The sequence below is a fragment of the Halichoeres trimaculatus genome, unplaced genomic scaffold (genome assembly GCF_033239565.1).
Source record: "Halichoeres trimaculatus isolate MK-OKI-2021-1 unplaced genomic scaffold, fHalTri1.1 fHalTri1_scaffold_20, whole genome shotgun sequence".
In the NCBI taxonomy this organism is placed as follows: domain Eukaryota; kingdom Metazoa; phylum Chordata; class Actinopteri; order Labriformes; family Labridae; genus Halichoeres; species Halichoeres trimaculatus.
In genome coordinates this window covers 21,427,175-21,441,168 of record NW_027437198.1, presented here as the reverse complement: position 1 = coordinate 21,441,168, position 13,994 = coordinate 21,427,175, and the positions used below count along the sequence as shown (strand labels likewise).

The window sequence follows — 13,994 nt, the reverse complement described above, 5'->3', positions numbered from 1 at the left end:
CCTCACATCCACCCAAAGGTTTGCACCGAGCACCTACTCCTCCAACAGTCCGCTATAAAACAACGAAAATCTAAACCTTTTTAAATTAAAAGAATAAAAAAAAGAAAACTTTTAAAGTTAAAAAAAATTTGTGCAACAAAGCACAAATAAAACAAAACAAAATAAATAAAAAGGACTGTTTCATGAGCATCGAAATAGATAAAAACTGGACAAACTTTAAATTCTTTTTCCCACATCGTTTCTCAGGGGGGAACAAAAAGACTAATTTTACCGATACTCTGCATCCTCCACACACTCACACTCTATTTCTCTCTCTCTCACACACACACACACACACACACAAACACACAAGTGGCCATCTTTGATCTGCATGCTCAGCTGCCAGTCACTCCAGGAGATGAAATCAGGACTTTTAGAATCAGAGTAACTGGCAGCCACATTGGTTCTGTAACACCTGAAGCATTTCATCTTTTTTTTACCAGATTAATTTTAATGAATTCTCATTAAAGGAAAAATGTTTTACTCAACAAAAAAACTTCACCCTGAATGTCAGCTTGTCGTAGGGCTGGTACAAAGTCACATCTACACAGACCTCCATTATATCCATCCCCTGAGAACTAGTCCTCTTAAACTGGATTGAGACCTACCCCAGGTTAACTAGGGTCAGGATGTACCCAGGCAGACTGTAGGGGGCAGGGTGTCCCTGGGTGGACTGTTGGGGTTAGGGTGTCCAGTCACCAGTGAAAGTCACTGGAGGATCACCTAATTACAGCCTGATTGGTGGAGCTGAGCTGCAGTGCCAAAGCTTCCAAACGTTATCAAAGATGTGAAAATGACAGAGGGAGCATGCATCGTTCCCTACAGCCAAAAAAAGCAGACATTATGCCACAGAAAGGAATCAGGTAATAACACTGACAGGTGTGATCTACAGGAGCTGGGACAGGAAACAGAAATACTGCTCTTAGACTTTCTGTTTGTTCATCCACCTCAGGAGCTTTGTTATCAAACACCTGCAGCCTCTATTCATATCTCACCACCCTTTTTAAAATCACTTCCAATGACATGTATCAACATTCCCACGTTCCTCTGTCTTACAGTCTAATTTCTCAAAAAAAGTGCATTTCATTCGGAACCAAGAATTGATCCTTGGTGATTTACGGTCGCTCTGATCACACCCGACTCTCTATCTAAAAACGAAGCAGCAGAAAGGATTCTTCTGACAACAGTATTTAACTCAGTGATTCTCCAAACACTCACAACTCCAGATTTAATCTACCTGCAGATGTTAACCCTGTATCAGACTTCAATAATCAGATCGTGTAAGAGCAGGAGGACAGCACAAGCAGCTGGAGGTTAAATGCCGACAGCTTGCACAAACTGTCCACAGTTCTAGGAAGCACTCAAACATGTGTCACTAATGAGGTGAAATATAACAGACAGGAAACTGGAAGTGAAACTGAATCTCACGAAGCCTTAAACATAGGCAGGAAAAACTGACCAGAGGAATCAAACTAACGAGGCAGAGTTGAATCAGCTGAAAGAGAATTAGACCCATGTATGTGTGTGACAAACGTTTATGCAATTTAGCCAAAAAAGCTGCAAAACTGTCACTGATTTCCTGCATTGTTTCAAAATAAAAGCACATTGCTGTTCAGCCATGAGCCTGCTGTAACACACTGGAAGTGTGAGTCACCCTCCAGGCTGTGTGCATTGTGGGGTTTGGGACCTGGCACAGTATCATTGTTCCTTATTATGGACCTATCTGCCCTCCCACTCCCAGGTTCCCCGTTTTAACAGAATAATCTAGTCCAGAGTGGGGACTGTGGAAGCCCGCCGGGGTTAGTCCTCGCCGTCTCAGGATCCCGGGGCTGCTGTCAGCAAAGTCACTTTGAGCGTGTTGGATTCAGTGAGGTGTTTAGTCCCAGAGGTATTTCTATATCCCCAGTTAACCCTCCCACACCCACCACCCTCCTCCCACCCTCCCTCACAGAGACACAAAGGGTGCGGGGGGAAAGCGGGCCATCCGCTGTGGGGGAGGATCTAAGCCATGTCCCTCCAGTTCTGGTTTCTCCCCACAATCTGGGCAGCGCAAAGAGTTCCCCAGAAACCCTCCCCCTATAAGAACCTGTGGGAACAACAAGCAGAAGAGACAGACACAGAATTAAAAACCACCTCCTGAAGATACATCAACCAGACAATCCTCTCAAGTTTCTGGGTCAGAACATTAATTTGGGAACAAAGTGTATCATTGTTTATCAATGAGCTGGGTGTGTCATCACGCCAGAACTGAGCAGCAGGTCACACACACACCGGGACGGTTCAGTCGTACCTAACAGGTCTGTGTCCTGTGTGAACGGGGTTAGGCCTAGACACCGTAGCAGGCTGACAGACGCTCCTTCAAAAGAGGAGGAAACTGCTCTGAGAACTGCTGCCAGTTCTCCTCGCCGACCTGCTCCTTAAAGCCGTGAAGGATCTGAAGGAAAAAGAATCACAAGGTCAACCAAAGCACTCAAATATTTAATACAAGACTCAGCTCTAACCATCTAAAACTTCATCTGTCAACACCTCATCATCACTGCAGCATTGTCTCTCAGTGGTTGGATGAACATTAGTTTAATTGTTTTGAAAGCAGGAGTTGGGCTATTGACGCAATCATCACATGATGACTTTATCCCGGTGACAAAATGATTTGTAACTAGAGGATAAAAAGTAAAGAATGTGAGTTGAGTTAGACAGATTTGAGAGTGTTTACCATTTGTTTCTAATTTTTCTAATTTAAGAAGAGGAAGAAAAGAAGAAACATTAGGCTCCGCCCACAGACTCAGAACCAAAAGTCATCCTCATCCTGATCAGATTTCGAATGTCTGATGAGAGATCATCACAGTGTGTGGGGGAGCCGCTGTGACCCAAAGAGCTCTCACCTTATAAAACATGTCCCTCAGGTCGTCTTTGGGGTTGACCCAGGAGGCCACGGCGTCACAGAAGAAAATAAAATCCTGCACAGAGAGACGAGTTACTGCAGACTGAGCGAGGGCAGAGCAGGCACAGCTCGGCAACAGGTAAAAACCACTTCAGCTCACCTGCACCACACCTGCAGGGTTCACCCCGATCATCACACAGATCCCCCTGAAGGCAGAGTCTTTCTCCTCGTTATCTCGGATGTTCCTCAGTGACGTGCACCTGAGGACACAGGTATTCATTCTTAATGTCAGGTGTTCATCTTTTCCCGAGCTGATCAGACATTCCTCTCAGCTCAATCAGGTGACCAAGAGTTTGAAGCTCACCACGGTCTGATGAACTGCTGCAGCTGTGGGGCCACTTCCTGAGGACACACGTATCCCAGCCTGCCGATCGTGATGGCTGCTCACGAGGAGACAAAAACACCTGAGGTCACCAAATCTGTCCTGCTGCTCCAGAGTGAGAGTGAGAGAGAGTGTGTGTGTGTGTGTGTGTGTGTGTGTGTGTGTGTGTGTGTGTGTGTGTGTGTGTGTGTGTGTGTGTGTGTGTACCTGTGTTTTCCAGCAGAGTTTTAGGTGTGTTGGGTCTATTGATAATCTCCACCAGAGATGGTAGAGCCATGCTCACATATGGCTGCATCTCAGCACCTACACACAGAACACACACAGCAATAACATTAGACTATCAGGTGACACAATCTCTGAGGTCACAGATGAGATGAAACAAAGTTAAAACAGACTTTAACTGTCTGACCTCACACCAGAGAAGCGTAAGGTGAGCTCAGGTGTACTGGAGGATTCTGGATCAGAAACTTTAGGAACAAATTTTTTCACTTTGTTTCAATGAGCTGGGTTTTTCATCATGTCCAGATACCAAATCCTTCACTCGAATTTATATAAAACAGTTCAAAAAGGAGTCTTCACTACAGAGAGACACTCACCCATCTGCATGGAGATCTCTCCGATGGCCCAGGTGGCGTTGTTACACACTGATATAAACTCTGGGTTGAGATTTAGCCCCAGGATGGGCATGAACTCAGCTACACAAACACACAGAAACAGACACAGAGTTAAAAGACGAGCAGTTAGTGCAACGTTCTTTTAATGACTGAAATTTGTTATCATTCATCTGAAAAACATTCGACGCTTTCAAAGTAGTTATATTTTCTTATTAATGATGCTAATTATTCTTTAACAGAATCATCACACAAGAACACAATCTTAGTATCTATTACGTGTTTGTGTCGGCTGTAGTAATAAACTGTATAATTTTTAAAACCCAGTTATGTTTGTTAAACAGACGTCCCTTTCTTGCAGCAGGCGCGCAGCATGTAGCTCGTTTAGACCTGTCAGAATCAAGGTTTGGTTTGAGTTAGCTTAGCCAAGCCTGGTCCTGTTTGCGTTTAGAGAGTCAACAGTGCCCCCTTGTGGTAGGCATTGTGGAAGCTGGATGCTGATAGCTTCATCAGTTTAATAATAGCTGCATCAGTTTAATAATAGCTATAGCAGCACGACAGTGAACCCAGCTAATAAATCCAACGAAGATGAAAAACGTAACAGCAATGGGGAAACATCAATTCGCCTTCTTTGTGATTTCCATGTGGCTCTTTGATGTAAAACGCAATAAAGTTTTGTTTCCAAGACTGTGTACTGCTAGAAGAAATGAAGCCGCTGTTGTACAGGAAGTGATGATTCTTTTGACCAATCAATGGACTGCAGTGTTGTAGCTCTACCTTCTGGGACTGGATCAGTTTAGTCTGGCACCCCAACACCTGAACTGAACCAAGTTTTTAGCGCTTATACCTGGATTGGCTGCATGATATATAATTTCAGCATCATCACTGTGATGTGTGCATGTGCAGTTGTCACATCCCAAGTTCATACCTGAGGCAGACTGACTCACCTATGCAGGGCTTAACATGCAGGAAACAGGCTTTGGTCAGGTCACCGAGCAAAGCGAAGGAGCTCTGCCTCACCTCAGGCATGGTGTCCTAAAACACACACAACACACATTTTATCTGAAGACTACACACACCTCCATCTGAACTCTCTTTTTCACCTGCACATGAGCTGTGTTTCCTACCTGCATGCACTGGAAAAGCAGAGTCATGATGTTGGAGCGAGCCACCAGCTGCTCCACGTGACCCCCAAGACCTTCAGCCAGACCGCTCAGCAGGTCCAAGGCCACAATCATGAAGTCCTTATCAGGAGCCTCATACTGGTCTGGATGCTGGTTGTACATCTGGGAGGATACACAGGTTCACAGTGAGAACTCTGTGTGAGTATGTGTGTGTGGTTATGAATTTGTGTGTGCGTGTTCTCACCATGGCCTGAGCCAAAGTCTTCTGGACGAGTGTGACACAGCGCTGATAGACGGGCTCACAGTACGGCAGAAAGCCGCTCTGCAGGGCAGTGGCCACAGACGACAGGCACTAAGAAACAAAGGACAGGTGAGATGAGTGTGATAAAGAGAATTTCCCTTCTGTTATTAATAGAATACATTAATATTTAAGACACTCACCTCCAGCAGAGGGAAGAGGTCTTTGTCTTCATCCTTCAGCTCGTTCCACTTGGCAATGAGAGGAGGCATCAGCTTCTGAATGTACTCCTGAGACCAGACGTGATAAAGGGGAAGACAAACTTTAAATTTCACAAAGAGAAGAAGCTCAGCTGGTTAGAAATAAACCAGGTTTGGCAGAAAGATGATAAACTGACAGCACCTGTCAAAGATCTGAACATCATCTGTTGGCTGAAGCTTTGTGACAAACAGAAGAGAGCAGAGAGCACTCACCGGCTGGTTTAGATGGTGACCCACGGAGTCTGCCAGAGTCCCGATAGCATCGTACAGGATCAGCAGGTTCTTGTGTTGGTACTTCCCAAATGCAAAGACCAGCGTGTCCAGGATGAAACTCAGGTATGGCACCAGTTCAGTGCAGGCCTCCTCCTCTAGAGTGGCAAACGCACTGCAAGAAAGACAGAGGCCATTTTTAAACAGCAGCTGATCTGTTGTCACAGGCTGAACGGTGGGAGCGGGAGTGGATCAGAGATCAATATGGGAACAAAGTGTATCAGTGTGAATCAATGAGCTGGGGTTGTCATCATATCCACAAACAAGTGTCGCACAAGTGTCACCAGTGTGGTGTTTCTTACCTGCAGGCGGCCTCCTGCACCCTCTTGTTTCCATCCAGGATGCGTTTGAGAAGCTCAGTCATGAGGGGCTTGAGGTAGGAGTCGGGGGGCTGAGAGACCACCCAGTGTGCATAGCGACTCAGAGTCCAGCAGGCGATGGAGCGAACCAAAGCCTTTTTGTCACACAGACACTGGATGAGGTGAGGGATGAGCTCTGGCAGGTAGGGCACCATGCCCTGCATGCAGCCTGAGATATACAAGGGGAGAGAGGAGAGGAGGGTTAACCTGGGGGGTCAGAAGTCACAGAAACCACAACACCTGTCCGCTGTGACCCCGATACCTTACCTTCAGCTATAGCTCCTAACACCAAGATGCCGGACTCCTTGATGACCCAGTCAGGGTGGAAGAGCAGGCCCTTCAAAAGTGGCAGGAGGTGAGGCAGCAGCTCGTCACGGAACACGTTGGCGAGCACGTCCAGCGCTGCAGCTGAACATTTACCTGAACCAGAAAAAGACCAGGTAAAACCACACAGACACACGCTCATCTGCTGGAAACTTCTTTTGCTGAATTTCACTTCACTCACGGAGGTTCCAGTCAGACAACGTGTCATCGTCGTCGTCATCATCCTCATCATCGATATCCTCGCCTTCCTCTCCCTCTCCTCCTTCGTGCTGTAGAGTCACAGTGCGGGACTTGTGGAAACGGGGTTTGATGTCCTGATCGCTGTCTGGTACGGCCTCGTCCTCCTCCACGTCGCCCTGAACGTCAAACAAACCTCACCTTAGCTCTACAGTCTGCAAGGACACACCAGTCTGAGCAGGTGTGATTATTACTGCAGCTCACCTTTAGTAGGATGATGTCGATCTCTGAATACTTCATCCCATTCACCAGGATAGGGATCAGTCTGTGAGGGGGCAGAGAAAGGGGGGCTCAGTCTGAAGAGCTCATCTTTTTTCACCTTTGATGATTGATGAGAGAATCTTTCTGTGAGATACTCACTGCACCAGGTGTCCTGACAGCACCTCCTTACAGATCGGCTGCTCTGCTAAAGTGAGCCAGAACTCGCAGGCCTCCAGAGCCACGTTCTCATCGGGGTCCTGGGTTCTCTGCAACATGTACTGAAGGAGAGGAAACAGGATCCTGAGTGAAGCTGAGTGATAAAGTACTGAGAGGATAACATAGCTGGAGACATCTGGATCAGAAATATAGGAACTTTAGGTATCATTGTGTTTCAATGAGCTGGGTTTTTCATCACATCCAGAAGAGTCTCATGTCAAATCTGGTCTTTCAGGAACCCTGACATGTTGAGCTGATTAGATAACAAGAAACCTGCTGTGTTCAGAATAAATGACCTCTTCACTGAAAATTGTCAAAGAAAGTAACCTGCATTTTATGATGACACATCTTACTTTGGCTCCACCAATACAGAAAGATCTGCATAAGAGCGTGACATGAAAGCAGAGAAATCAGGTCCTTTTCCACGCTCAAAGAAGCAGAACAGGCGACACTTCCTCGGGTCCTCAAGGGAACAGACGGTGCAGTAATCTGACGCCAACGAGTACGTACCAAAGTCTTAACATTCAGGATTTTAATGTTCCTCCAATCAAGTCAACATGTTTCAGTCAGCAGGGTCCTTAGAGACTTTCTGTGGTCATTAGGATGTCAGACTTTGACCAGCACTTACCTGGATGATGCTGTGCATGTGAGGGATGAGCCGGTCGATGCGGACCTCCAGCAACATGACCAGGGCCCGGCACACGTTCTTCCTGACCTCAGAGTCCTCGTCTGCTGCCAGCGCAAACAGGCTCTGCAGGGGAGCAGACAACACTGAGTGGTGTCAACAAAACGAAACATTCAGACGAAGGGAGCGACAGAAACACGCGGCTCACCTCGATGAAGGTGTCGATGTTGTCCATCAGGGCCTGGGCTCTGCCGATGATGAACTGGTTCACACAGGCGATAGCATGAGACCTACAGGGACGAAACCAACAAACTAGCATTAGCTCATGTGTTAGCAACATTTCACACACACAGTATCAATCTGCCTTTTTACCCTCTGCCAAAGTCATGCATGGACTGATCCCAGCAAGCGGTTTAGAGGCAGCACAGAGAGCCTTCATCATTGTACAAAATGAGGAAGACCCAATTATAAATAGGCACAGCCACCCTGCCCTCTCCTCTACCTGATCTTGGGGCTGCAGTGCTTGAAAAACTGAAGGAATTTAGGTATCATGATGTTGAGCGGTCTGTTGAGAGCGTCGCTGTCGAGCAGCTCCGACGAGTCCTCGCAGATCTTCTGCAGCGCTCCAAAGGAGCCCTGAGACACAGACACACAGAAAGGCTGTCAAATCCAAAACGCAAACATAGAGGGACACATCAGAAACAACAAACACACACACACAGCTGCTCTCAAAACTGAACAGCAGAGCCTTAGTCTGTAAACAGAGATGTAGGACAGAACCTTCATCAGAGATCCATATTTAAATGTTAAGGGGTTTAACACATCTTTGTCTTAAGATGTTACCATTGCTCATGTTTTTCACTGGATACAGAGCAAAAAGAAACAAGACTGTGTGTGTGTGTCTGCGCTGTTTTTAATCTTTATAACCTATACACAAAGGTCAGGGTTTGTGCAGACCTCGCAGGTGTTGTAGTCTTCTGAGTTGAGCAGGTTGCAGAGCTGAGGCAGCAGCTCGGGCCATGTCTGCAGCTCTCCTTTTGAAGCGATGGTCGTGATCAGGATGCCTGGGGAAACACGATAAGAACTTCAGGTAGTGATCATCATCATCACTTTAATAAGTAGGACCTGCAGCAGCAGCAGCTCTGGATCAGACAGTATGAATACAAAAACCTTCACAGACACTCAGGTGGTTTTCAGGTATAATCATCTCCAGGGGAGGTTGTCCATGAACACAAACAGCATCAAACCAATGATGACGAATGACCCACATCACACAAACTCACCAATAGTGGCTCTGATGAGTGGAGAGGGGTCTCCGATGTTGTTGAGACACTCCTGCTTGATGAAGTCAGCCACAGTGGAGGGAAAGTTCTGGTAGTGAGCCTTCACATTGTTCTTCAGGATCAGGCCGCTTAGAGACCGAGTTGGCTCATCTATCAGCAGGATGAGAGAGGTGGTCTTCATAATCAGCATCAATCTCACACATATAACTGAGCTAGAGGCTGGAGTTTTAGACTTGTCTTAGTGGCTGGAATAAACCAATCACCACCTTCTCCTGACCTGATTCCTTTCACTAAATATTCAGCTTTCCTTTCCTCAAACTGTCTAACAGCATCGTTGAATATAGAATGTTTGAAACACCATCAACAACTAAAAACATTCAGAACAACAACATAAACTACAGACACCTGTTGCTTCTCACCTTCAGTTTTGAGCCGTGTGAGGACAAAGATGAGATAGTTGTTGAAGTCTGGGAACTGGTTCAGTTGTTCGAGTTTCTGACACAAGGGTTAAGTATGATTTTACAGAATGTAGATTTGATTCAGTGCGTCTGGGAGAGGGTTTCTAAAGATGTCATGGCAAAGGCAATTTATAGTTTAAAGAACTTTGTGCACAGATACAGCTAAAAACAAAAATTAATATCCACAAAACATGTCCCTGCTCTCACTGAAAGAGGATACTTGTTGGACGGCCCTCTGAGTCACTGTGTTTGGAGACTGAGAATCTTTGAGCAGCTGGAGGACCTGCTGGAGTCCCTGCTCATCTGGCTGCCACTCCATCCTAATGAACACACACACATATATATATGATTAAACACATAATTTTAATAGTAGCACAGACTAACAATGAAGGAGACGGTCAGGGGTCTTTGGATCAGACAGTATGAATACAAACACCATCATAAGAGTCAGATGTTTTGACTGCATCATCTCCAAAGTCAACAAGTGTGATTATCCATAGATCTGCCAGATGCAAAATTGGAAGAGCAGCAGGATGTCTGCCCCACATTTTTATTTTTAATTCAGACTGTGTTATTACTCCAAGGGGTTTTAAATCTTTGACCCATTGACCTGTCAGCACACCCTTTAACAATTGAGGAGCCATTAAGGAGATCAAGTTACAAATCACATGGAATTTAAACACTGTTACCTGTGATTTAGACACCTTTACCTGAAATTGCTTGGATTTAGAATCAGACAGTCTTAAAACAGGAACATTAGACAACATGTCCAGTTAAAATCTCTGTGACCCTGCTTAGCGCTTCACGTTAATCCTCCCCACCCCCACGCCACCCGGTCCACAGCGTGATGCTGTGTGCACGTGCTCCCCTGATAGTGCCGTTTCCTCCGTGGACCAGTAGGTTTAAGCTTTAAGACGTAGAGAAAAGCATGGAGGCCACATAAAGGGTCTATTTTAATCCTTTCTTTAGTAGTTTTTGTAACTTCATATGAGCAGCACCATTCAGTTGAACAATTTGACCAAAAAGAGTCCTTTCAGGGCATTTAACTGACATGAAACATCAGGCGGTAAGAATCTCACTGGAACTCTTCAGACCCATTGGCCCGACTCTCGTAATAGTTCAAACGTAACGGCCTTTGAGTGTCGAAAACTCGAAATTCATTTTCCCGAAACCACGTGAACGCATCTTACCTCCAAAATCGCGTGGTGTCCAAAACATCCCGGTCAGTTTCAAACCTTAATTATATTCCACTTAAACCTGTGATATATAAGAGGCTCGTGTTCAGGTAATGTCGGCATGACTCAAAAAGACTGTATTAGCCATGAGGCTACCAGGGCCGACCATGCTAGCGATAAACCCGGATGAGTATACCATTAACGTTGGGCCTCGCAGGTCGATTTACTCTTAAAACTGTTCGGTAAGGGTTACCTCTAACCTATCTGTCCGGGTGTCTAAACTAAAGCCGATGAATGTAATGTAAAAGTTGATGTTAAATTAACTGCTCTCCTTGTTCGGGCCTAGAGAACGGGACTGGGTGGTTTCAATGTGCCAGGTGTTCTGACGAATACGGCTTCATATCAAGATGTGATACTAAGCGGCTTTGATCATGCGCAAAGCCACAGTCCAACCGTTATAAGAGGCCAAGTCCTGAGTGTATAATCTGTGCAATCATGCTCGTCCTGTTTATATCACCTCCGACGTAAGATGTCTTTTTTCCTAGGAGGGATGAATACAACAGACTGTACTTTAGAAGACAAGATAGAAGAATGGATAAAGTTTATCGCGCTGCGGTACTATTTCCGGCAAAGAAGCAAATCACGACGGTACACCAGCACTAGACGTAGCATTGCCGCTCGCTGGTACCAAAGGTACAAAAGGGGAACGCCTGTATGCAGGTAAAGGGTAACAGTTACGACTACAGAAACTACCAACGATGACCACAGACTCGACGAGCACGTTTTGCTAATGTTAGCCGCTAAGCCCTGCGAGCACAGCGCCTTTAGTAGTAATGCTGCTAGCCTGGCTCATGTTGAGAGACGGACCTTCGCTTTGCATAAAATAGAATAGAATACACTCATATTGATCTTTACTTGATCAGAGCAATTTAACCAATGAGTAAGAATTACATCTCAAACGTTTCATTTAAAGGATCAAAGCTTTACGTACAATAAAACCTTAAAGTTGAGTTCTTGGTGGTAGGCCGCTCCGCTCCCAGCCTTCGTAGCGGTTTGTTCAGATGAGCACGCTGACTTGAATTGTCCTTCGGAGGCTTCCGTTCGGTACACATTTCGCAAACCACGCGAGACTACAGGAGACTCCCGCTTTATTTTCTTCTTTCGTGAGATTTCCTGCAGGCGGGGAACTTTGTGGCACTTTGCTGCCACCCTCTGGCTAATCCTGGTTTCACTTTAAGATAAGAGCATTTGCTTTGGTAGCTCCAAAATTTGTAAACACACTTTGACACATTTTTTGTGCCTTGTACATCTCATCAGATGTTGCGGGCCCAAATGGCACCCGTTTCGTAGAATGACCCATTAGTTTCCAAACTCCAGAAAAGAAGCTAGATTTGTTGCTAGTTGCTATTTTGTATAAGAGGTAGCTTGAGGGGTCTGAAAACTCTCTTAATATGGCCTCAGCTCTATCTGAAATACCACTCTTTGATCTTTTTAAAAATTGAACGATTCCTCGAGGCGGAGAAAATTACTCAAGTATTTTTTTGTAATCCAGTACCTCAAATCATTCGAGGAATTGTTTCAGCTCTTAAGCTATCCATTCCTATCTATTCAACCCAGTTCTGTCTATTCTCTATCTATTCATTAATTTATTTCTGCAGGTCCTATTTTTACACCCTGACTGCGTTTTTTGCCCTGATTTGTCTATTTCTACCTTCTAACTCTTGTCAAGTGTGCACTGTGCACTAATGCTGAGAAGAGCATGATATGAATGATTAGTTAAGTTAGTATTGCCAGTTTTGAAGTATAATGAAATAGAAAAATAAAATTATTGTTATAATCTTAACAGGTAGACCAGAGCCACTATGTGGTTCACAGCACAACAGCAGAGCTGCAGTACAATGTTAACATGGAGATTGGATGCTGCACCTGCCCAGTTGGGGTCACGGGTGGACTATGTAAACATCAGTGCGCAGTTTGGAACAAGTTCAGTGATCATGAGAGCGTCCCACATGTCACCACACCTCAGATGAGAAAGCTTTACCATGAGATTGGAGACTGGTGAGTCTTCTATTCTCTTCTTTTATTGTATTCTCGTTAATGAGAACAAGGCAGAATGACCGACATGAGCAACGATTGTTAAGATGTTGTTTGTTTCAGCTATTGGTTAAGATTTGAATTCAAATGACACTGAATTTTCAGGGATGGATATTGAAGATGACTGGTTCCAGACATTGGAACTTGACTCTTTATCATCAAATGACACTGCATCTGATTCTGCACCAATCCCATGTGAGTGGTTCTAAAGAGTATTTGACACATAGTAGTTTATTTGCTATGTGAGCAGATAATAAATCTTATATTCTATAGTAGGTATTCAAATATACTGCATGTCGAGGTTTTGGCACTGATCAGGAGGGTGGTTGTCAGGGCGGTGACATGGACAAGGTCCCTTCAATGAGCAGACCTAACATCTCAGGTTGGTGACAAATACGCCAGTATGTAACGTTGACGATTTCTTTAAGAAAAACGATAACCCAAATTATTTGATTAGATTTAATTGGTGTTTGGGTTTTTCTTAAAGGCTCATCATCTGAAGAAGACTTGGAGGCGAGTTTGCAGTTGTTCTGCAGCAGAATGATAAAGAAGCTCAGAGATGACCCCCAAACCTTCACAGCACCGTGTCACTCCTCTCTTGCAGCCTTCAGTAAAATGAATGCTAGTGCTATCATTTCAGCTCTGCATAGTTTTAGGAAGGCATCGCAGGTCAAAGCCAAATATCTGCAGTCCTCAAAAAGGATTGGTGTACAACCAACAGCAACTGCCAGGAGAAAGTCAGCACTTGGGGGGAGACGTGCTTTGATACCAGGACATCCCCCAAAGAGTTCCAGAAAGGAGCATCATTATTCCAAAGAAAAAAGCAAGAAAAGTGCCCCTCATTTGTTGGCTAAATGTGTAGAGGACAGCACATGCCTCGGTGGTCATCATCAGTCCTACCATAATGGCCCTGGTGTTTATGTTGGAGCCAAATGAAATATATGAATAAAATTGTAATAAATTTTTGTATTGTGAAAACTGCAATGTTATGCTTTCCTTTTACGGTATTGTGGTGATGATGGTGATGTAGGTAACTATGGATTTTATTTTGTGGTGGGTTGATGTGGGTAGTCCAACTCCAAGGAAGCCATATAGTATCCTATTAACTGAAGATCTATGCATTGTTATTATCTAGTTATGCAATTTGGGTTAGTAGTTATGGTGGTGATAATCATGATGATGACCTGTACATATTTAGTGCAGCTCAAAGTGCTTCA

The 13,994-nt window shown here is 44.9% G+C and overlaps 1 protein-coding gene and 1 long non-coding RNA gene across 4 annotated transcripts; one reads left to right on the top strand and one right to left on the bottom strand.

Moving 5' to 3' along the window:
- Positions 1 to 98: 98 nt before the first annotated feature.
- LOC141809831 (transportin-2-like) lies at positions 99 to 11,795 on the bottom strand. Of its 2 annotated transcripts, none has more exons than XM_074697031.1 (25): positions 11,675 to 11,795; positions 9,729 to 9,828; positions 9,470 to 9,545; positions 9,051 to 9,200; positions 8,725 to 8,831; positions 8,270 to 8,403; positions 7,976 to 8,057; positions 7,771 to 7,893; positions 7,086 to 7,204; positions 6,930 to 6,990; positions 6,670 to 6,844; positions 6,432 to 6,584; positions 6,108 to 6,333; positions 5,749 to 5,920; positions 5,479 to 5,565; positions 5,282 to 5,389; positions 5,041 to 5,199; positions 4,861 to 4,948; positions 3,899 to 3,997; positions 3,510 to 3,605; positions 3,285 to 3,360; positions 3,081 to 3,180; positions 2,922 to 2,996; positions 2,330 to 2,473; positions 99 to 2,125 (listed from the first exon to the last, which is right to left on the bottom strand). In XM_074697031.1, exons 2-24 carry the CDS (start codon positions 9,825 to 9,827, stop codon positions 2,366 to 2,368), a joined length of 2,673 nt encoding a protein of 890 aa, XP_074553132.1. In that variant the 5' UTR covers position 9,828; positions 11,675 to 11,795; the 3' UTR covers positions 99 to 2,125; positions 2,330 to 2,365. The 2 variants fall into 2 exon arrangements, with proteins under 2 accessions (XP_074553132.1, XP_074553133.1); XM_074697032.1 differs by lacking the exon at positions 11,675 to 11,795 and adding an exon at positions 10,699 to 11,115.
- Positions 11,130 to 13,684, top strand: LOC141809835 (uncharacterized). 2 transcript variants are annotated; one of them, XR_012600016.1, is made up of 5 exons: positions 11,130 to 11,403; positions 12,530 to 12,741; positions 12,883 to 12,972; positions 13,051 to 13,159; positions 13,265 to 13,684. It is a non-coding gene; the product is annotated as an uncharacterized LOC141809835 (long non-coding RNA). The 2 variants fall into 2 exon arrangements; XR_012600015.1 differs by having other exon boundaries at positions 11,131 to 11,403; positions 13,054 to 13,159.
- Positions 13,685 to 13,994: the final 310 nt, after the last annotated feature.

Excerpts from the sequence above, each read along its gene's own strand:
- LOC141809831 (XM_074697031.1), bottom strand. The coding sequence starts at position 9,827 with ATGGAGTGGCAGCCAGATGAGCAGGGACTCCAGCAGGTCCTCCAGCTG. Across the intron at positions 8,058-8,269 it reads CACTGCAGCCCCAAGATCAG|GTCTCATGCTATCGCCTGTG; the intron begins GTAGAGGAGAGG and ends TCGTCCCTGTAG. Across the intron at positions 3,181-3,284 it reads CAGCAGTTCATCAGACCGTG|GTGCACGTCACTGAGGAACA; the intron begins GTGAGCTTCAAA and ends CTGTGTCCTCAG.